This window comes from Culex quinquefasciatus, chromosome 2 (genome assembly GCF_015732765.1).
Source record: "Culex quinquefasciatus strain JHB chromosome 2, VPISU_Cqui_1.0_pri_paternal, whole genome shotgun sequence".
Lineage (NCBI taxonomy): Eukaryota > Metazoa > Arthropoda > Insecta > Diptera > Culicidae > Culex > Culex quinquefasciatus.
This window is the reverse complement of record NC_051862.1, coordinates 35,853,940-35,878,518: the sequence shown is the minus strand read 5'-3', so window position 1 is coordinate 35,878,518 and position 24,579 is coordinate 35,853,940. Positions and strand designations below refer to the sequence as shown.

General features: G+C 35.3%; 1 protein-coding gene across 1 annotated transcript in view; it reads right to left on the bottom strand.

The window, feature by feature from the left end:
* The window catches only part of LOC6049704 (F-box/SPRY domain-containing protein 1), a 29,388-nt gene extending 5,148 nt beyond the window's left edge, over positions 1 to 24,240 (bottom strand). Inside the window, exons 1-3 of the mRNA XM_001866388.2 lie at positions 23,625 to 24,240; positions 4,079 to 4,245; positions 3,817 to 4,014 (exon numbers count right to left, since the gene is read on the bottom strand). Coding sequence (XP_001866423.1) covers positions 3,817 to 4,014; positions 4,079 to 4,245; positions 23,625 to 23,941 — 682 coding nt within the window. The 5' untranslated portion in view covers positions 23,942 to 24,240. The remainder of the gene's footprint in view (positions 1 to 3,816; positions 4,015 to 4,078; positions 4,246 to 23,624) is intronic.
* Between the last annotated feature and the right edge of the window lie 339 nt (positions 24,241 to 24,579).

The window sequence follows — 24,579 nt, the reverse complement described above, 5'->3', positions numbered from 1 at the left end:
AAAAAAAATAATAATGTCTCATGTTCACACATTTTACATTAATTTTTGATTTTTTTGAAAAGTCAGGATTTTTTTTATTTTGCAATGTGGCATTTTTAGTCACCTTAAACATATCCAAAAAACATTTTTCTTAACTGTATTTTCGTTTCTTCTAGTAGTTGAACCAATCATTCAGGAAAGAAATATTGGTTACGTGAGCAATTCTCTACCAAATCCGGAAATGGATTTTATTTGTATTTTTTTATTTTTCTCAAACTTTGTGGGGGCCTTCCCTGCTATGACCAAATAAACTATTTTGTGTGATTAGTTCATCCATACAAGTCACCATACAGTTTTGGCTGCTGTCCATACAAAAATGGTATGTAAATATTCAAACAGCTGTAACTTTTGAGTGAATTTTCTGATCAATTTGGTGTCTTGGGCAAAGTTGTAGGTATTGTTGAGGACTTTTGAGAAAAAATAGGTACACCGAAAAAAATTGCAGATTTTTTGATCAACTTTTTTTCTCTAAAATTCAATTTCTCAAAATACGTATTTTTTTGATTTTCGAGATTTTTTTATATGTTTTAGGGGACAAAAATCCTCAACTTTTGAGCCATAGAGAAACATGGTCAAAAAATCTGCCGCCGAGTTATGAATTTTTGAAAAAATAGTGATTTTTAGAAAAAATTGACGTTTCATGCAAAAACAAGTTTGACATTATTTTTTAATGCAAAATTGAATTTGCAATCGAAAAGTACTTTACAGATTTTTTGACAAAGGGAATTGTTTTCAAGATATAGCCACCGAAAGTTTGATTTTAACGAAATATTTGCAGTTTTTCAATTTTTAAAAATAGTGACCATAGATGACCATTTCATTTTTTTTTTTTTTTTTTTTGAGAGGTTCAGAAAAGAATATAACGCCCATTTGAAATGGTAGTCTTGATTTAAAAAATTCAAAATATTTTTTTCGAAAAGATCGGAAAATTTCACGAATTTTCATGTATTAAAATTGAAAATCGGACCATTATTTGCTAGTTATTTTGGTGAGATTAAAAAAACTTCAATTTTCGTGTTTTTTTCTTAAAGCAACCCGAGGTCCAATCTTCAATGTCTCTTAGACAATTTTATAGCAAATTTTCTGAACTTCTCAAAAAAAATATTTTTAGAAATGGTCACTTATGGTCACTATTTTTAAAAATTGAAAAACTGCAAATATTTCGCTAAAATCAAACTTTCGGTGGCTATATCTTGAAAACGGAGCCATTTATCAAAAAATCTGTAAAGTACTTTTCGATTGCAAATTCAATTTTACATTAAAAAATAATGTCAAACTTGTTCTTGCATGAAACTTAGATTTTTTTCCAAAAATCACTGTTTTTTCAAAAAATCATAACTCGGCGGCAGATTTATTGACCATGTTTCTCTATGGCTCAAAAGTTGCGAATTTTTGTCCCCTAAAACATATCAAAAAATCTCGAAAATCAAAAAATACGTATTTTGGGAAATTGAGTTTTAGTAAAAAAAAAGATGATAAAAAATTTGCAAATTTTTTTTACCGTGTAGTAATTTTTCTCAAAAGTCCTCAACAATACCTACAACTTTGCCGAAGACACCAAATTGATCAGAAAATTCACTCAAAAGTTACAGCTGTTTGAATATTTACAAACCATTTTTGTATGGAACGCAGCCAAAATTGTATGGAGACTTGTATGGGTGAACCAATGACGCAAAATAGCTTATTTGGTCATAGGGAAGGCCCCCACAAAGTTTAAGTCAAATAAAAAAATACAAAAAAATAAAAATGCTCGAAATCGGCCGATTTCGTAGAGAGTTGCTCACGTTTTAGTTTGATGGTGAATAATTTTAATTTTGGTTTTGCAATTTGTATTTTCAATTATGTTTTTTTATGGAATTATGCAGGGAACAATTTTCCTCGGGATTGCAAATGATTTGAAAAAAAGGAAATAATGTTATATGGCTTTATTGAAATTTTGCGACTGAAAAAACGCCGCTTGTTTACAAAAAAAACGTTACTTAATCCACCCTTAGGTGGTTGGCGCCTTCCTCACATTTAAAGGGTGCTATCCAAAATGCAAAAAGTGCGTAAATAACACTTAAGTGCTTATAACTTTTGATAGGATTGTCAGATCTTCAATCTTTTGAACTCGTTGAAAAGGTCTTTTGAATACCCATCCTGCGATAGGTCGCATGAGAGATCCGGACAACGTTTCCATCAGAATATGTGAAATCAGGCCTCCAAAAAGTGCATAAAAAACTCTGAAGTGCTTATAGCTTTTGATAGGGTTGTCAGATCTTCAATGTTTTGGACGCGTTAGAGAGGTCTTTTGAATACCTATCCAACGATAGTTCGCTTAAGAGATCCGGACAGCATTTTCATCAAAATATCTGAGATCCGGCCTCGAAAAAGTGCGTAAATAACACTTAAGTGCTTATAACTTTTGATAGGGTTGTCAGATCTTCAATGTTTTGGACGCGTTGGAAAGCTCTTTTGAATACCTATCCAACGAAAGGTCGCATGAGAGATCCGGACAACGTTTTCATCAAAATATCTGAGATCCGGCTTCCAAAAAGCGTATAAATAACACTTAAGTGCTTATAACTTTTGAGAGATTTGTCAGATCTTCGATGTCTTGGACGCGTTGGAAAGGTCTTTTGAATACCTTTCTGAAAATGTATAGCATAACGGGTTTTCTTACAAAAACCACCCTTTTTACAATCTTCCGGACTTTTGTTAAAATCGTTTTTTAGCATAACTTTTGAAGTACTTAACTAAACTGCATAATTTTTAATAGCGACTTATGGGACCCCAAGACGGATCGAATGACGCCAAAACGGACAAAATCGGTTCAGCCAATGTCCAGATAATCGAGTGACAATTTTTTGATCAACATCCCACCACACACACAGACATGTGCTCAGAATTTGATTCTGAGTTGATAGGTATACATGAAGGTGGGTCTAGGAGGTCTAATTGAGAAGTTCATTTTTCGAGTGATTTTATAGCCTTTCCTCAGTAACGTGAGGAAGGCAAAAATACAAGGACATGGGTTTTTGAAGCCTTTTAAAGTCGAATATCTCATGTTAAATGTTTCTCAATTAGTCCTGTGACCAAATCACTATGAAAAGTTGAACCAATTCAAATTTAAGTTGAACAGAAGGTTATTATTTCGTTTTTGTTATTATGGTATCCAAATATGTTTTTCATGATTATTTTGCTTATTTCAGTTACCTTATGGTTAACCGAATTGATTGACAACTTTAATTACCAAAATAGAACATCAGAAAATGGAAATAAATATCTGACTACAGACTCGGTTATCCAAAGCCCTCGGAAAAGGTTGGTAATTTCGGAAAATAAAATATTTGTTTTTGTTTTACATGAAAACTGCAACCTTCCCATATTTCCCAGCACAAACAAAAAAACGAGGTGTCACTTTCGTCGGCGTTATTTCCATAAACCAAGCGTGAGGGAAAGCAAGAGATAAGCCAAGCCGATTAGCGTAATCAACGTGGCAGGGATGATTTACATCGCACGTTTTTTTTGGCACCGTTTGAATGTGGCATGTAACAGTTGCAGCCAAAAATAACGATCAAAGGTTCTGACCAACGTGAGTGAGAGAACATTGGCCAGAGAAAAAAAAATGCACCGGCTAGAGAAGAAGGTCAAGGTTGGACAACGCTCTCTGAACTTGATGCATCCGTAAAACGTAACGAGCTGCCGCCGGGACACGTGACCGCGCGGATTATTTCGGGGACCTTGCTCCGTCAGAATTCACGTGGATTGTAGAATGTAGAAATAAAAAAAACTTACCCGTAAACGCCACTCCCAAAAACTCGTAGTTCTTTTCGAACGACAACGTGTTGTCGTCGCAGTCCAGAATAACCCGAATTCGTTCGCCAACCTTGTACTTTGGCGCGTTGTTTAGCAGCGGGTAAATCCCGTGCGCGTCACCATTGTGCAGCAGCAGGTTGTCCACCAGGTTCCAGCCCCAGCTCTGGTCGTCCGCCCCTAGAAGAGAAAATTTCAAAACTTAATTTTTCTTAACAAAAAAAAAACAAATCAATTCACTCACCTAATAAAGCATAGTACCCGTGGCACTGGATTGCGGCGTCCTTGGTGGCAATGCCGACCACGGCGACCGTCCCCAGCGGGCCCTCCCACCTCACCTCCCACGCGTGCCTCCCGTGCTGGAAGCCGATTTTGCCCCGCGAACCGTCCGTGCTCTGTGCCACCGGGTTTCTGGAAGGGAATTTTTTTTAACTTTCAATAATCTGTATCGTATACAAATTTTGCTATATCGTCTGTTGTGTGATATCCCCCAGTCACGACGTTCTAGCAAGATTCTAGCAGAGTTCTCACAGAGCTGGATATTCTTACAGCATTCTAGCAGAACTGTTCCACCGTTCTAGCAGGATTCTGGCAGAACCAGCTCTGCTAGAATATTTCGTGACTGGGCCTGTGACAACTCTCCCTTCAAACTTGTCCCGAAAAATCGAGCAGCAAAAAGATAATTTCAAAAAACTTCTAAATTTCAAAGGAAATTTTAAAGTGCAATCAGTTAAGAATCATGTTTAGCATGTTTGGGTTGATTTAAAAATCATTTAATTTGTTTTTTTGATTGGATTTTTATAATCTCATCAAGTGTTTTTTTTTTTTTTTAAACTAATGTTGCAAATCAACTGAACTAGTGTAAAATACCCCCGGCCCCGGCCGGAGTCGAGGGAAAAAACTTTGAAAAAAATTGCATCAGCCTTATGTCATTTTATGTGATTCGAATTAATATGGTTATTTTACCCTCGGCAACATTTTTTTTCAGAAAAAATGTTTTTTTCTCAATAGCAACTATTTTTTTATGAAAGAGCATTTCTAATTCTTCTATTTCAATGAAACATTGTAGACATGTTATCCTACGCTTATATAATTTGTGTGCATATGTAGCCAGTTTCACTCGATAATGACATTTGAGATGGGCGTAAGTGTTTTAAATCTTTTTGTATTTCGTAATTTAAATATTGCTGTATCTCGAGATACAGAAATATTAGCCGTGGCATCGTATCAAAATGTGGTCAAAGACAAACTTGTAGGAAATTTGACGGGCTTTCCGAAAAAAATACACTGAAAGAAAAAAACAGTACACATTTATGAGATTTTTTGATTTTTAAGTTTAAAAGTCAAATTTGAAGGTGAGCCTACGATTTTTTTCGATGATTTTTTTTTTGTGAAAATAGCCTCAGATGTTACAAAAAGACTCACGAAAAATGCAGGATGGAGCAACTCAACTAAAAAATACAAAAATCATTTACTGAAACGGTTTTTTTTTTTTTAAAGTGTTCTAAACGTCAAAATTTTGAATAACCAAATACGGAAATCGGTTCTGTAGACAATTTTACATAAAAGTCCTAAGTTCAATCCTTGTGAAGTTTTAACGGTTTAAAAAATAAAAATGTTGAAAAAATAGGTTTTTTAATAGTTTTTGGCAATTTTTATACGACAGACTTGATTTTTCAGTGTCGAAAATATTTTTACCGGAGAGCTCGTCCAATTACCCATAAGATTGTCTTTGACCACTTTTCAAAATAACTCGTTTTTTTTTTTTTTTTTTTTGATGATTTAATCTAATTTACTATTCAGGTTACTCTACACTGAAAAAAAATATTATGTTTTCAGTTATGAGCAATGTAATTAGCTTATAATCTGTTATCTTAAGTTGTTTCATTAGCCTATAAGACTACTATACTTAATTCATTTGTAAGGTTTTCGACACATTAACTTAGGTGGGTTTTTTTTAAATGAAAAAATAATTTTTAACTAACAATACCTTGGCAACCACACTAGTGTCCAGGGCTTGCGAAATTTCGACATTGTTTGTGATAGCTGACAGAACACTCCAATCGTCTTCGTCACCGTTCGTTTCACACACAAAGGAATGAGTGCTACGCAAAGTCACTCACACAATCATTCACTTCCTCCAGTAGAAAAAAATCGCCTATAGAGCGGTCGTTTGACATTCTACCGAGATTCCGATCATCTCTCCAATCAGCAGCAATCATATGATTTCTGTCACCATACACTAGGAAGAGAGAGACAAAAACGAGAGAAAGAGAAAGAGCACGTTGTCTCGTTCGGGCGGCTGCTTGAGTGGTGCTCATTTTTCGTTCGTTTCGTCTTCGTGTTTACGTTCATCGACCGTCGCCAAGCAAAGACGGTCATGATAGGCGTTGTGTGTCAGCGATCAACTATCGTTTTGGGAAATGATCGCTGACAGAAAGTTCTATCGAATATCAAGCAGTCCCGTTCAGTGATAGATCCCTTTTCAAGCATTGCTAGTGTCTGTTTTTTTTTTTAATTTAAAAATCAAATAATTGTGGAATTTTCCAATCTACCGATTATTTTTTTTTTTTCAAGGCAACCTCAACATTTGAAAATAACTAAACATACAAATATCGATCAAATTTAATGAAAAAACGTTATTTAATCCACCTTAAGGTGGATGGTGCCTTCCTCACATTCATGTTAATTTAAGAGTTTTTTTATTTTTTTCATTAATTTTTTTATAATTATTGTTTTTACCAGAACAGCAATTTTCAATTCTTTTTTAACAACTCTCCAAAATAAAGGAGAAAGGAATTGAATTTAAAATTGCTGATATGTCAACATTAGGTGCACGATGGAATTGCATGTTGTCCCTCTAGTCTTAGTAAACAATGTCTTATGAGTTGAATATTTCAGTAAAAAGTTCGTGTAACTCTTCATCGACACAAAATGATGTATGCAGCAACATAATTAATACAGACTTTTCCAGAAGAGACGCAGACACTGCTTATGCAATGTGGCAACCGGGCGATACGTATGCTGCGCGACTCTCGCGCGTAAGCAAAAAGGCCCGGCCTTTGAGGTTAGGCAAAAATCACCCTTTTTAGTAGCTACAACAAACTTTTTCATGGCATAACTTTAAAAGTATTTCACTAAACAGAATAAAATTTAATAGGGTCTTAGGGGACCCTAAAAGGAACAGAATAAGACGGATCACGTATACCTATCGACTCAGAATCAAATTCTGAACAAATGTCCGTGGGGATGTGTGTAGACATATTTTTTTCCACTCGATTATCTCAAAACTGGTTGAACCGATTTTGGCCGGATCTGCCTTATTCTGTTCCTTTTCGGGTCCTCTAAGACCCTATTAAATTTTATTCTGTGTAGTGAAGTACTTTTAAAGTTATGCCATGAAAAGTTTTTTGCTACTAAAAGGGTGATTTTGCCTAACCTCAAAGGCCGGGTCTTTGCTTACGCGCGAGAGTCGCGCAGCATACGTATCGCACGGTTGTCACATTGCTTTAGCAGTGTCTGCGTCTCTTCTGGAAAAGTCTGTATTAATTATGTTGCTGCATACATCATTTTGTCTCGATGAAGAGTTACACGAACTTTACTGAAATATTCAACTCATAAGACATTGTTTACTAAGACTAGAGGGACAACATGCAATTCCATCGTGCACCTAATGTTGACATATCAGCAATTTTAAATTCAATTAACTCCCTCCCTTTTCACCTTTATTTTGAAGAGCTGTTAAAAAAAGAAATTGAAAGTTGCCAGAATTATTATCATTAATTATAAAAATGAAAAAAAAAAATTAGATGAAAATAAAAAAAACTCTTAAATTAATTTGTAAATACAACCTGAAATACAACATGAATGTAAGAAAGGCACCGTTTAAGTTACGTTTTATATTAGTTTTCATCATAAAAATTATTGTTGTTTTAAGTAAGATGTTAACTCTTGTTTGATGAACAAAAATTTATAAAAAATCTGTAAAGCCATAAAAAATACCATCAAAAAATCAAAAAAAAAATAATTTATAAAAAATCAAGAATCAATAGCTGGGTGATGAATAGAAAGAATGCGAAACGTGAATTTCGAATAATCCCACTTTGTTTACATCTACAAAGCAGGATCTAATTTACTATTCAGGTTACTCTACACTGAAAAAAAATATTATGTTTTCAGTTATGAGCAATGTAATTAGCTTATAATCTGTTATCTTAAGTTGTTTCATTAGCCTATAAGACTACTATACTTAATTCATTTGTAAGGTTTTCGACACATTAACTTAGGTGGGTTTTTTTAAATGAAAAATAATTTTTAACTAACAATACCTTGGCAACCACACTAGTGTCCAGGGCTTGCGAAATTTCGACATTGTTTGTGATAGCTGACAGAACACTCCAATCGTCTTCGTCACCGTTCGTTTCACACACAAAGGAATGAGTGCTACGCAAAGTCACTCACACAATCATTCACTTCCCTCCAGTAGAAAAAAATCGCCTATAGAGCGGTCGTTTGACATTCTACCGAGATTCCGATCATCTCTCCAATCAGCAGCAATCATATGATTTCTGTCACCATACACTAGGAAGAGAGAGACAAAAACGAGAGAAAGAGAAAGAGCACGTTGTCTCGTTCGGGCGGCTGCTTGAGTGGTGCTCATTTTTCGTTCGTTTCGTCTTCGTGTTTACGTTCATCGACCGTCGCCAAGCAAAGACGGTCATGATAGGCGTTGTGTGTCAGCGATCAACTATCGTTTTGGGAAATGATCGCTGACAGAAAGTTCTATCGAATATCAAGCAGTCCCGTTCAGTGATAGATCCCTTTTCAAGCATTGCTAGTGTCTGTTTTTTTAATTTAAAAATCAAATAATTGTGGAATTTTCCAATCTACCGATTATTTTTTTTTTTTTCAAGGCAACCTCAACATTTGAAAATAACTAAACATACAAATATCGATCAAATTTAATGAAAAACGTTATTTAATCCACCTTAAGGTGGATGGTGCCTTCCTCACATTCATGTTAATTTAAGAGTTTTTTTATTTTTTTCATTAATTTTTTTATAATTATTGTTTTTACCAGAACAGCAATTTTCAATTCTTTTAACAACTCTCCAAAATAAAGGAGAAAGGAATTGAATTTAAAATTGCTGATATGTCAACATTAGGTGCACGATGGAATTGCATGTTGTCCCTCTAGTCTTAGTAAACAATGTCTTATGAGTTGAATATTTCAGTAAAAAGTTCGTGTAACTCTTCATCGACACAAAATGATGTATGCAGCAACATAATTAATACAGACTTTTTCCAGAAGAGACGCAGACACTGCTTATGCAATGTGGCAACCGGGCGATACGTATGCTGCGCGACTCTCGCGCGTAAGCAAAAAGGCCCGGCCTTTGAGGTTAGGCAAAAATCACCCTTTTTAGTAGCTACAACAAACTTTTTCATGGCATAACTTTAAAAGTATTTCACTAAACAGAATAAAATTTAATAGGGTCTTAGGGGACCCTAAAAGGAACAGAATAAGACGGATCACGTATACCTATCGACTCAGAATCAAATTCTGAACAAATGTCCGTGGGGATGTGTGTAGACATATTTTTTTCCACTCGATTATCTCAAAACTGGTTGAACCGATTTTGGCCGGATCTGCCTTATTCTGTTCCTTTTCGGGTCCTCTAAGACCCTATTAAATTTTATTCTGTGTAGTGAAGTACTTTTAAAGTTATGCCATGAAAAGTTTTTGCTACTAAAGGGGTGATTTTGCCTAACCTCAAAGGCCGGGTCTTTGCTTACGCGCGAGTCGCGCAGCATACGTATCGCACGGTTGTCACATTGCTTTAGCAGTGTCTGCGTCTCTTCTGGAAAAAGTCTGTATTAATTATGTTGCTGCATACATCATTTTGTCTCGATGAAGAGTTACACGAACTTTTACTGAAATATTCAACTCATAAGACATTGTTTACTAAGACTAGAGGGACAACATGCAATTCCATCGTGCACCTAATGTTGACATATCAGCAATTTTAAATTCAATTAACTCCCTCCTTTTTCACCTTTATTTTGAAGAGCTGTTAAAAAAGAAATTGAAAGTTGCCAGAATTATTATCATTAATTATAAAAATGAAAAAAATTAGATGAAAATAAAAAAACTCTTAAATTAATTTGTAAATACAACCTGAAATACAACATGAATGTAAGAAAGGCACCGTTTAAGTTACGTTTTATATTAGTTTTCATCATAAAAATTATTGTTGTTTTAAGTAAGATGTTAACTCTTGTTTGATGAACAAAAATTTATAAAAATCTGTAAAGCCATAAAAATACCATCAAAAATCAAAAAAATAATTTATAAAAATCAAGAATCAATAGCTGGGTGATGAATAGAAAGAATGCGAAACGTGAATTTCGAATAATCCCACTTTGTTTACATCTACAAAGCAGGATCTAATTTACTATTCAGGTTACTCTACACTGAAAAAAAATATTATGTTTTCAGTTATGAGCAATGTAATTAGCTTATAATCTGTTATCTTAAGTTGTTTCATTAGCCTATAAGACTACTATACTTAATTCATTTGTAAGGTTTTCGACACATTAACTTAGGTGGGTTTTTTTAAATGAAAAATAATTTTTAACTAACAATACCTTGGCAACCACACTAGTGTCCAGGGCTTGCGAAATTTCGACATTGTTTGTGATAGCTGACAGAACACTCCAATCGTCTTCGTCACCGTTCGTTTCACACACAAAGGAATGAGTGCTACGCAAAGTCACTCACACAATCATTCACTTCCCTCCAGTAGAAAAAAATCGCCTATAGAGCGGTCGTTTGACATTCTACCGAGATTCCGATCATCTCTCCAATCAGCAGCAATCATATGATTTCTGTCACCATACACTAGGAAGAGAGAGACAAAAACGAGAGAAAGAAAGAGCACGTTGTCTCGTTCGGGCGGCTGCTTGAGTGGTGCTCATTTTTCGTTCGTTTCGTCTTCGTGTTTACGTTCATCGACCGTCGCCAAGCAAAGACGGTCATGATAGGCGTTGTGTGTCAGCGATCAACTATCGTTTTGGGAAATGATCGCTGACAGAAAGTTCTATCGAATATCAAGCAGTCCCGTTCAGTGATAGATCCCTTTTCAAGCATTGCTAGTGTCTGTTTTTTTAATTTAAAAATCAAATAATTGTGGAATTTTCCAATCTACCGATTATTTTTTTTTTTTCAAGGCAACCTCAACATTTGAAAATAACTAAACATACAAATATCGATCAAATTTAATGAAAAAACGTTATTTAATCCACCTTAAGGTGGATGGTGCCTTCCTCACATTCATGTTAATTTAAGAGTTTTTTTATTTTTTTCATTAATTTTTTTATAATTATTGTTTTTACCAGAACAGCAATTTTCAATTCTTTTAACAACTCTCCAAAATAAAGGAGAAAGGAATTGAATTTAAAATTGCTGATATGTCAACATTAGGTGCACGATGGAATTGCATGTTGTCCCTCTAGTCTTAGTAAACAATGTCTTATGAGTTGAATATTTCAGTAAAAAGTTCGTGTAACTCTTCATCGACACAAAATGATGTATGCAGCAACATAATTAATACAGACTTTTTCCAGAAGAGACGCAGACACTGCTTATGCAATGTGGCAACCGGGCGATACGTATGCTGCGCGACTCTCGCGCGTAAGCAAAAAGGCCCGGCCTTTGAGGTTAGGCAAAAATCACCCTTTTTAGTAGCTACAACAAACTTTTTCATGGCATAACTTTAAAAGTATTTCACTAAACAGAATAAAATTTGAGTAGTGCGGTGCCTGTGTGGACGCTCAGTCCTGTTTTTTCGTGTTATTTTCCGTCTCTTTTGTGTCGCTGTTCGAGTGCATGGGGTGATTGGTCATTATAATTAAATAATGGCATCAGTGGTGCGGTGCCTGTGTGGACGCGCAGTCCTGTTTTTTTTCGCGTTATTTTCCATCTCTTTTGTGTCGCTATTTGTGTACTTGGGGTGATTGGATTTCTTCTTCTTCTTTTTTCATTTATTTTTTGTTCGCGCGTTCGTTGGCCGATGAATTTTATTTTTGTTCTCTTTTTATAGTTTTCGATAGAAACGATCCGATTTTTGTTTTTTGAGACAAGCAAGTCGTATTGCTGGATTAAGTCCTTTCCATATCATCGAGGATCGGAAGGCACGTCGACGGTTATGTTTTAAGGCTTATGATTGATAATTTTAATGAATGAAGCCCTTCCTACATCATCGTTGATCGGAAGGCACGCCGACGGAGAATTTCTGGAGAATCGCGGTCGAATTAATACTATATTCAAATCTCTAGATAGGTATCTTTCCGCAGCCGGCTGCCTAAGATTTTTAAAATTTCAACCGATAAACAAATTGCTCATGGTCGCATCACCTACCACAGTGAATCCTGACCTCATACCCATCTTACTAACCCCTCAAAACTCATGTGATACTTTGTCGGAGACGCAGTCGATTTGGCGGTCCCATCACTCAAGTATCGGCTAACATTCCCATCCACTTCCCCGTGTCTTACCACTGGTCGTGGCTGGCGTCGGTATTGATCAGCACGATAGGGACCTTTGAAAATTGCGAAGGGGTGATGATTGGTTTCTACTTTTCATCTGTGGTCCACGGAGCAATGTTTGGGGGTCCTGGTCAATAACGAAGTAGCAGCTACGGGTAGACACCAATGCTATGCTATGCTATGCTATTTTGTTGATTTTGTTGATTTTGTTGATTTTGTTGATTTTGTTGATTTTGTTGATTTTGTTGATTTTGTTGATTTTGTTGATTTTGTTGATTTTGTTGATTTTGTTGATTTTGTTGATTTTGTTGATTTTGTTGATTTTGTTGATTTTGTTGATTTTGTTGATTTTGTTGATTTTGTTGATTTTGTTGATTTTGTTGATTTTGTTGATTTTGTTGATTTTGTTGATTTTGTTGATTTTGTTGATTTTGTTGATTTTGTTGATTTTGTTGATTTTGTTGATTTTGTTGATTTTGTTGATTTTGTCGATTTTGTTGATTTTGTTGATTTTGAGTGTGTTTGAGTAATGTGGCAAGGAAAGAGATGTTAGCCGTTTTTGTTTGTTTACACTGAGGAAATTTGTCGGTTGTTATCGCCGTATCGTATCGCATGTTCGTCGTTCGTATCACCGTTTTGCGTGTAAATTGAAATTATCTGGCAACGATCATCGTAAAAGATGGACATTTCACAGACGGCCTGAATTGCATAATTATTGATTATTATTATTTCTGGTTCTGTTTTTCCACAGCCGGCTGTCTAAAATAAGACCATTAGCGCGCGTTTTCGTTTTTTTAATTTTTTTTTTATTCGATTGTGACTAGCGGGACCTCGCGGTTACTCTGCAACGTGTTTTTCGGAGCCTTTTAATTGATTTTTTTATTTTTCATAATTCCTTCTTATATCATCGTTGATTGGAAGGCACGCCACCGGTTTAGTTCGTTTTAGATATTGTTTTAATTTCATTACAATCGGTTACGTGGTGTCATGTTTTTTTTTGTTTATATTCGTTGATTGTAATAATTTATTTCAACTATCGATTTTATTAAGAGTAAGCGTCTTTTATTCAGTATTTTTGAAATTTTCTCGCGTTATCTAAATTGTACAAACATTAAAAATATACTGATAAGTCCAGCTCATAGCACTAATGCTCGGTTGGCACGCGTTCGATTTAAAAACTTTTTTAAATAATCAATTATTTATCTTTCCGCAGCCGGCTGTCTAAGATTTAAAATTTTCAACCGTTAAACAAAATGCTCATGGTCACATCACTGCCACTCGTGAATCCTGACCTCATACCCATCTACTAACCCCCTCAAAACTCATGTGATACTTTGTCGGAGAAGCAGTCGATTGGGCGGTCTCTATCACTCAAGTATCGGACTAACATTCCCATCCACTTCCCCGTGACTCTACCACTGGTCGTGGCCGGCGCCGGTATTGATCAGCATGATAGGGGCCTTTGAGAAGTTGCGAAGCGAGGAAAGATAGCACCCACTCATCTTCCACGGCTCGTGGATGTAACTTCTGGAGGTCCTGGTCAATAACGGAGTAGCAACTGCGGGTGGGCACCTATGCTTATGCTTATGCTTATTTCACTAAACAGAATAAAATTTAATAGGGTCTTAGGGGACCCTAAAAGGAACAGAATAAGACGGATCACGTATACCTATCGACTCAGAATCAAATTCTGAACAAATGTCCGTGGGGATGTGTGTAGACATATTTTTTTCCACTCGATTATCTCAAAACTGGTTGAACCGATTTTGGCCGGATCTGCCTTATTCTGTTCCTTTTCGGGTCCTCTAAGACCCTATTAAATTTTATTCTGTGTAGTGAAGTACTTTTAAAGTTATGCCATGAAAAAGTTTTTTTGCTACTAAAAAGGGGTGATTTTTGCCTAACCTCAAAGGCCGGGTCTTTTTGCTTACGCGCGAGAGTCGCGCAGCATACGTATCGCACGGTTGTCACATTGCTTTAGCAGTGTCTGCGTCTCTTCTGGAAAAAGTCTGTATTAATTATGTTGCTGCATACATCATTTTGTGTCGATGAAGAGTTACACGAACTTTTTACTGAAATATTCAACTCATAAGACATTGTTTACTAAGACTAGAGGGACAACATGCAATTCCATCGTGCACCTAATGTTGACATATCAGCAATTTTAAATTCAATTAACTCCCTCCCTTTTCACCTTTATTTTGAAGAGCTGTTAAAAAAAGAAATTGAAAGTTGCCAGAATTATTATCATTAATTATAAAAATGAAAAAAATTAGATGAAAATAAAAAAAACTCTTAAATTAATTTGTAAATACAACCTGAAATACAACATGAATGTAAGAAAGGCACCGTTTAAGTTACGTTTTATATTAGTTTTCATCATAAAAATTATTGTTGTTTTAAGTAAGATGTTAACTCTTGTTTGATGAACAAAAATTTATAAAAATCTGTAAAGCCATAAAAATACCATCAAAAATCAAAAAAATAATTTATAAAAATCAAGAATCAATAGCTGGGTGATGAATAGAAAGAATGCGAAACGTGAATTTCGAATAATCCCACTTTGTTTACATCTACAAAGCAGGATCTAATTTACTATTCAGGTTACTCTACACTGAAAAAAAATATTATGTTTTCAGTTATGAGCAATGTAATTAGCTTATAATCTGTTATCTTAAGTTGTTTCATTAGCCTATAAGACTACTATACTTAATTCATTTGTAAGGTTTTCGACACATTAACTTAGGTGGGTTTTTTTTAAATGAAAAAATAATTTTTAACTAACAATACCTTGGCAACCACACTAGTGTCCAGGGCTTGCGAAATTTCGACATTGTTTGTGATAGCTGACAGAACACTCCAATCGTCTTCGTCACCGTTCGTTTCACACACAAAGGAATGAGTGCTACGCAAAGTCACTCACACAATCATTCACTTCCCTCCAGTAGAAAAAAAAATCGCCTATAGAGCGGTCGTTTGACATTCTACCGAGATTCCGATCATCTCTCCAATCAGCAGCAATCATATGATTTCTGTCACCATACACTAGGAAGAGAGAGACAAAAACGAGAGAAAGAGAAAGAGCACGTTGTCTCGTTCGGGCGGCTGCTTGAGTGGTGCTCATTTTTCGTTCGTTTCGTCTTCGTGTTTACGTTCATCGACCGTCGCCAAGCAAAGACGGTCATGATAGGCGTTGTGTGTCAGCGATCAACTATCGTTTTGGGAAATGATCGCTGACAGAAAGTTCTATCGAATATCAAGCAGTCCCGTTCAGTGATAGATCCCTTTTCAAGCATTGCTAGTGTCTGTTTTTTTTTTTAATTTAAAAAATCAAATAATTGTGGAATTTTCCAATCTACCGATTATTTTTTTTTTTTTTTTCAAGGCAACCTCAACATTTGAAAATAACTAAACATACAAATATCGATCAAATTTAATGAAAAAACGTTATTTAATCCACCTTAAGGTGGATGGTGCCTTCCTCACATTCATGTTAATTTAAGAGTTTTTTTTTTATTTTTTTTTTCATTAATTTTTTTTTATAATTATTGTTTTTACCAGAACAGCAATTTTCAATTCTTTTTTAACAACTCTCCAAAATAAAGGAGAAAGGAATTGAATTTAAAATTGCTGATATGTCAACATTAGGTGCACGATGGAATTGCATGTTGTCCCTCTAGTCTTAGTAAACAATGTCTTATGAGTTGAATATTTCAGTAAAAAGTTCGTGTAACTCTTCATCGACACAAAATGATGTATGCAGCAACATAATTAATACAGACTTTTTCCAGAAGAGACGCAGACACTGCTTATGCAATGTGGCAACCGGGCGATACGTATGCTGCGCGACTCTCGCGCGTAAGCAAAGGCCCGGCCTTTGAGGTTAGGCAAAAATCACCCTTTTAGTAGCTACAACAAACTTTTCATGGCATAACTTTAAAAGTATTTCACTAAACAGAATAAAATTTAATAGGGTCTTAGGGGACCCTAAAAGGAACAGAATAAGACGGATCACGTATACCTATCGACTCAGAATCAAATTCTGAACAAATGTCCGTGGGGATGTGTGTAGACATATTTTTTTCCACTCGATTATCTCAAAACTGGTTGAACCGATTTTGGCCGGATCTGCCTTATTCTGTTCCTTTTCGGGTCCTCTAAGACCCTATTAAATTTTATTCTGTGTAGTGAAGTACTTTTAAAGTTATGCCATGAAAAAGTTTTTTTGCTACTAAAAAGGGTGATTTTTGCCTAACCTCAAAGGCCGGGTCTTTTTGCTTACGCGCGAGAGTCGCGCAGCATACGTATCGCACGGTTGTCACATTGCTTTAGCAGTGTCTGCGTCTCTTCTGGAAAAAGTCTGTATTAATTATGTTGCTGCATACATCATTTTGTGTCGATGAAGAGTTACACGAACTTTTTACTGAAATATTCAACTCATAAGACATTGTTTACTAAGACTAGAGGGACAACATGCAATTCCATCGTGCACCTAATGTTGACATATCAGCAATTTTAAATTCAATTAACTCCCTCCCTTTTCACCTTTATTTTGAAGAGCTGTTAAAAAAAGAAATTGAAAGTTGCCAGAATTATTATCATTAATTATAAAAATGAAAAAAATTAGATGAAAATAAAAAACTCTTAAATTAATTTGTAAATACAACCTGAAATACAACATGAATGTAAGAAAGGCACCGTTTAAGTTACGTTTTATATTAGTTTTCATCATAAAAATTATTGTTGTTTTAAGTAAGATGTTAACTCTTGTTTGATGAACAAAAATTTATAAAAATCTGTAAAGCCATAAAAATACCATCAAAAATCAAAAAAATAATTTATAAAAATCAAGAATCAATAGCTGGGTGATGAATAGAAAGAATGCGAAACGTGAATTTCGAATAATCCCACTTTGTTTACATCTACAAAGCAGGATCTAATTTACTATTCAGGTTACTCTACACTGAAAAAAAATATTATGTTTTCAGTTATGAGCAATGTAATTAGCTTATAATCTGTTATCTTAAGTTGTTTCATTAGCCTATAAGACTACTATACTTAATTCATTTGTAAGGTTTTCGACACATTAACTTAGGTGGGTTTTTTTTAAATGAAAAAATAATTTTTAACTAACAATACCTTGGCAACCACACTAGTGTCCAGGGCTTGCGAAATTTCGACATTGTTTGTGATAGCTGACAGAACACTCCAATCGTCTTCGTCACCGTTCGTTTCACACACAAAGGAATGAGTGCTACGCAAAGTCACTCACACAATCATTCACTTCCCTCCAGTAGAAAAAAAAATCGCCTATAGAGCGGTCGTTTGACATTCTACCGAGATTCCGATCATCTCTCCAATCAGCAGCAATCATATGATTTCTGTCACCATACACTAGGAAGAGAGAGACAAAAACGAGAGAAAGAGAAAGAGCACGTTGTCTCGTTCGGGCGGCTGCTTGAGTGGTGCTCATTTTTCGTTCGTTTCGTCTTCGTGTTTACGTTCATCGACCGTCGCCAAGCAAAGACGGTCATGATAGGCGTTGTGTGTCAGCGATCAACTATCGTTTTGGGAAATGATCGCTGACAGAAAGTTCTATCGAATATCAAGCAGTCCCGTTCAGTGATAGATCCCTTTTCAAGCATTGCTAGTGTCTGTTTTTTTTTAATTTAAAAATCAAATAATTGTGGAATTTTCCAATCTACCGATTATTTTTTTTTTTTCAAGGCAACCTCAACATTTGAAAATAACTAAACATACAAATATCGATCAAATTTAATGAAAAAACGTTATTTAATCCACCTTAAGGTGGATGGTGCCTTCCTCACATTCATGTTAATTTAAGAGTTTTTTTATTTTTTTCATTAATTTTTTTATAATTATTGTTTTTACCAGAACAGCAATTTTCAATTCTTTTTTAACAACTCTCCAAAATAAAGGAGAAAGGAATTGAATTTAAAATTGCTGATATGTCAACATTAGGTGCACGATGGAATTGCATGTTGTCCCTCTAGTCTTAGTAAACAATGTCTTATGAGTTGAATATTTCAGTAAAAAGTTCGTGTAACTCTTCATCGACACAAAATGATGTATGCAGCAACATAATTAATACAGACTTTTTCCAGAAGAGACGCAGACACTGCTTATGCAATGTGGCAACCGGGCGATACGTATGCTGCGCGACTCTCGCGCGTAAGCAAAAAGGCCCGGCCTTTGAGGTTAGGCAAAAATCACCCTTTTTAGTAGCTACAACAAACTTTTTCATGGCATAACTTTAAAAGTATTTCACTAAACAGAATAAAATTTAATAGGGTCTTAGGGGACCCTAAAAGGAACAGAATAAGACGGATCACGTATACCTATCGACTCAGAATCAAATTCTGAACAAATGTCCGTGGGGATGTGTGTAGACATATTTTTTTCCACTCGATTATCTCAAAACTGGTTGAACCGATTTTGGCCGGATCTGCCTTATTCTGTTCCTTTTCGGGTCCTCTAAGACCCTATTAAATTTTATTCTGTGTAGTGAAGTACTTTTAAAGTTATGCCATGAAAAGTTTTTTGCTACTAAAAGGGTGATTTTGCCTAACCTCAAAGGCCGGGTCTTTGCTTACGCGCGAGTCGCGCAGCATACGTATCGCACGGTTGTCACATTGCTTTAGCAGTGTCTGCGTCTCTTCTGGAAAAAGTCTGTATTAATTATGTTGCTGCATACATCATTTTGTGTCGATGAAGAGTTACACGAACTTTTTACTGAAATATTCAACTCATAAGACATTGTTTACTAAGACTAGAGGGACAACATGCAATTCCATCGTGCACCTAATGTTGACATATCAGCAATTTTAAATTCAATTAACTCCCTCCCTTTTCACCTTTATTTTGAAGAGCTGTTAAAAAAAGAAATTGAAAGTTGCCAGAATTATTATCATTAATTATAAAAATGAAAAAAAAAAAATTAGATGAAAATAAAAAAAACTCTTAAATTAATTTGTAAATACAACCTGAAATACAACATGAATGTAAGAAAGGCACCGTTTAAGTTACGTTTTATATTAGTTTTCATCATAAAAATTATTGTTGTTTTAAGTAAGATGTTAACTCTTGTTTGATGAACAAAAATTTATAAAAATCTGTAAAGCCATAAAAATACCATCAAAAATCAAAAAAATAATTTATAAAAATCAAGAATCAATAGCTGGGTGATGAATAGAAAGAATGCGAAACGTGAATTTCGAATAATCCCACTTTGTTTACATCTACAAAGCAGGATCTAATTTACTATTCAGGTTACTCTACACTGAAAAAAAATATTATGTTTTCAGTTATGAGCAATGTAATTAGCTTATAATCTGTTATCTTAAGTTGTTTCATTAGCCTATAAGACTACTATACTTAATTCATTTGTAAGGTTTTCGACACATTAACTTAGGTGGGTTTTTTTAAATGAAAAATAATTTTTAACTAACAATACCTTGGCAACCACACTAGTGTCCAGGGCTTGCGAAATTTCGACATTGTTTGTGATAGCTGACAGAACACTCCAATCGTCTTCGTCACCGTTCGTTTCACACACAAAGGAATGAGTGCTACGCAAAGTCACTCACACAATCATTCACTTCCCTCCAGTAGAAAAAAATCGCCTATAGAGCGGTCGTTTGACATTCTACCGAGATTCCGATCATCTCTCCAATCAGCAGCAATCATATGATTTCTGTCACCATACACTAGGAAGAGAGAGACAAAAACGAGAGAAAGAGAAAGAGCACGTTGTCTCGTTCGGGCGGCTGCTTGAGTGGTGCTCATTTTTCGTTCGTTTCGTCTTCGTGTTTACGTTCATCGACCGTCGCCAAGCAAAGACGGTCATGATAGGCGTTGTGTGTCAGCGATCAACTATCGTTTTGGGAAATGATCGCTGACAGAAAGTTCTATCGAATATCAAGCAGTCCCGTTCAGTGATAGATCCCTTTTCAAGCATTGCTAGTGTCTGTTTTTTTTTTAATTTAAAAAATCAAATAATTGTGGAATTTTCCAATCTACCGATTATTTTTTTTTTTTTTTCAAGGCAACCTCAACATTTGAAAATAACTAAACATACAAATATCGATCAAATTTAATGAAAAAACGTTATTTAATCCACCTTAAGGTGGATGGTGCCTTCCTCACATTCATGTTAATTTAAGAGTTTTTTTATTTTTTTCATTAATTTTTTTATAATTATTGTTTTTACCAGAACAGCAATTTTCAATTCTTTTTTAACAACTCTCCAAAATAAAGGAGAAAGGAATTGAATTTAAAATTGCTGATATGTCAACATTAGGTGCACGATGGAATTGCATGTTGTCCCTCTAGTCTTAGTAAACAATGTCTTATGAGTTGAATATTTCAGTAAAAAGTTCGTGTAACTCTTCATCGACACAAAATGATGTATGCAGCAACATAATTAATACAGACTTTTCCAGAAGAGACGCAGACACTGCTTATGCAATGTGGCAACCGGGCGATACGTATGCTGCGCGACTCTCGCGCGTAAGCAAAGGCCCGGCCTTTGAGGTTAGGCAAAAATCACCCTTTTAGTAGCTACAACAAACTTTTCATGGCATAACTTTAAAAGTATTTCACTAAACAGAATAAAATTTAATAGGGTCTTAGGGGACCCTAAAAGGAACAGAATAAGACGGATCACGTATACCTATCGACTCAGAATCAAATTCTGAACAAATGTCCGTGGGGATGTGTGTAGACATATTTTTTTCCACTCGATTATCTCAAAACTGGTTGAACCGATTTTGGCCGGATCTGCCTTATTCTGTTCCTTTTCGGGTCCTCTAAGACCCTATTAAATTTTATTCTGTGTAGTGAAGTACTTTTAAAGTTATGCCATGAAAAGTTTTTGCTACTAAAAGGGTGATTTTGCCTAACCTCAAAGGCCGGGTCTTTGCTTACGCGCGAGAGTCGCGCAGCATACGTATCGCACGGTTGTCACATTGCTTTAGCAGTGTCTGCGTCTCTTCTGGAAAAAGTCTGTATTAATTATGTTGCTGCATACATCATTTTGTGTCGATGAAGAGTTACACGAACTTTTACTGAAATATTCAACTCATAAGACATTGTTTACTAAGACTAGAGGGACAACATGCAATTCCATCGTGCACCTAATGTTGACATATCAGCAATTTTAAATTCAATTAACTCCCTCCCTTTTCACCTTTATTTTGAAGAGCTGTTAAAAAAAGAAATTGAAAGTTGCCAGAATTATTATCATTAATTATAAAAATGAAAAAAAAAAAATTAGATGAAAATAAAAAAAACTCTTAAATTAATTTGTAAATACAACCTGAAATACAACATGAATGTAAGAAAGGCACCGTTTAAGTTACGTTTTATATTAGTTTTCATCATAAAAATTATTGTTGTTTTAAGTAAGATGTTAACTCTTGTTTGATGAACAAAAATTTATAAAAAATCTGTAAAGCCATAAAAAATACCATCAAAAAATCAAAAAAAAAATAATTTATAAAAAATCAAGAATCAATAGCTGGGTGATGAATAGAAAGAATGCGAAACGTGAATTTCGAATAATCCCACTTTGTTTACATCTACAAAGCAGGAGGCTGTTCAAGCACAAGCATGACTTTTTTCTTACTAGTAAATGAACTGTTTTATAATCAGAAGTTTGTTTTTTTATATTGTCTTGTCATTTTTTGCTGGAAAATTGTGTGTTTTCAAGTTTTGATCGGTTTGAACAGGTTTTTCTTTTTTACGGGTGACGAAAAACTGCGGCGAGAGTGTCATTTTGCAATATTGTGGATAAATTCCCTGGCTGATTTTGGAATCCTGCAACTTTTCCTGCTCCAGCGAAAAAACATCACGAATTCTATCGAAGCTGATCCAACAAAGAGAGATGATTTTCACTAGACCGAATTCAAACGGAACCAAACAATAAAGACGGTTTCTGGATGGAAACAACCGCAGCAACACCATAAATAACTTCCATTCATAATTATTTATTATCGTTTTCAACTTTCCTAAGATTTCTTGACTTCAACTCCAGGTCCTCAAAAGCCACACATTTTTCATTATTGCAAAAAAAAACAATTTTGATGCTCGATAACAATACTCTCTAATTTTGGCGAACAGTAAATTGGTTCCACTTTGACAGTTCAAAATTGAAGCCGTTTTGCGAACCACTATTTAGCACCCAGATCAATAGTGAGAGAATGATTGTATTTTAAAGAATAAAAATGATTAGCTGGATGTAGTAGATGTAAAATTAGACAATAGTTAATAAATAGGGATAAAAAACAAGCTAAGATTATAGTAATGATTATTTAAAGGACAGAAAAAGAATTATTCAAATAAATAGATTCGCAACAAAATCGAAAAAGATAAGGCAAATGTTTTGAAACCGCCTTTAGTTAGGGGTATTAAAAAACACCAAAAAAAGTAAAAACTGTTTGGTTTATTGGACCTTTTCAAAAAAAACTCCAGATTTGTAGAGTAGACAGAAACAAAAGCTCACTAGTTGAAAAAGTGACAACTTGCCTATTGTTGACCTCTTAAACAGAATTGTTTGTTTTGAATAGCATTTTTTTTTTCGAAAAGTTCTCTTTCAATTATTCAATTATGCTGATAGCAAGTCGAATGAACTTCATTGAAATTTTAAAATTGATGTTTGGTCCTATATGCAGTTGGAAGCATGTTCTTTAATGATAAATCAAATCAAATATATTAGTGGAACGGCTTGTATTTCCATCCTGATGTTGGCATATCAGCACTTTGGCTTCGATTACTGCTTCTAAACAGCGTTTACAGCCCATATCAAGCAAAAAATAGTGAGAAACTTCATATTGAACAGAATAACACCGAGTTCTTAACCCGCCAAACATGCGTCCCAAAAAGCGATAAACTACGTTATGCGATATTTTATATTTTGATGTACCATTTCGTTTATGTGGATCAATTCGACAATCCAAAAATGTATTAAAACGAAATATTCCAATTTTTTAAGATAATCGACAGCTCTGTCGAAAATAAATCTTAAGAGAAACATCAAATTATTTTTTTAGGTAAAATAATTGATTCTCAAACGAAACGGCAACGATTTATATACATTATCCGATGTTGTTACGTTTTTAACCATTGAAACTATATATATTTTCAACTTGGGCAAAGTTCACCCCCACAAGACAAATTTTAATGACTGATTCAACGTTCCCCCTTCCGGAGACCCCACCACTTACCGATGCAGCGTGAATCCGTTCGGTTTGATGTAAACATGCCGGCTGCAGTCGTACGGATTCCACGCGTGGAAGAACGCCCGCAGCTTGGCCTTGTACGTCGGCACCACCGACAGCAGGTCCGTCTTGAACGCGTCCGGGGACAGCTTTTGCATGCACTGCGCCCGCCACACCTCGTTGTTCTCGTCGCTGAGGAACCGGTGCCAACTTTTACACACCAGCGCACAATTCCGCAGATCTTGCAGCTTCAGGTAGGAAAAGATCAGCTCCAGCACGTTGTCCGGAATGTCCGGCGCGTACTCGGTGAGGTCGTCATCCATCGCGCGGGCAGCGGCAGGTCAGAGCTCGGGTCAGTTCCGGATTCGACGGAACAGAAAAAAAGCGAGTTTGTTTATTTACGAATTTCCCCTGCTCCTTTGGACCGTCACGTCAGTACACACAAACGCACACGCAAACACCACCCGAAAAAGAACGCCACGGCTTCTCAACTTAACATTTGCACAAATCCCGCTTTTATCACGATTTAATTGAAATTATTTAACTCGGAACAGAGTTCCTTTTTTTTCGTTTGGATTTTCGCAATTTTTTTGTTTTGACAGCTGTGGGTGAAAATTTTTCTGCTTGCTGTCAAACACGGTCGCAACGTGAGTGAACGCAAAAGAGGTAACCATGTTCGAAATTCGAAATCATATGTTTTATTGCGGTAAATTTGCTTCATGGGCAGAGATTAGAGTGGTACCCTCCGTGGTACCCAACCCAAAATCAATTTTTATGTACAACGATAAAAAAGCGTCTTAATAACCATCTCTAATCACTTTTATTTTAATGCAAAAAAAAAAATTGACAAGACAACATTTTTTCGATTGATGGTCCCCTTGGAACGAGCTGTCAAGTAGGACCTTTTCTGTCAAGAAGGGCCGTGATATGACAACATTTAACACACACACAAAAAAATATT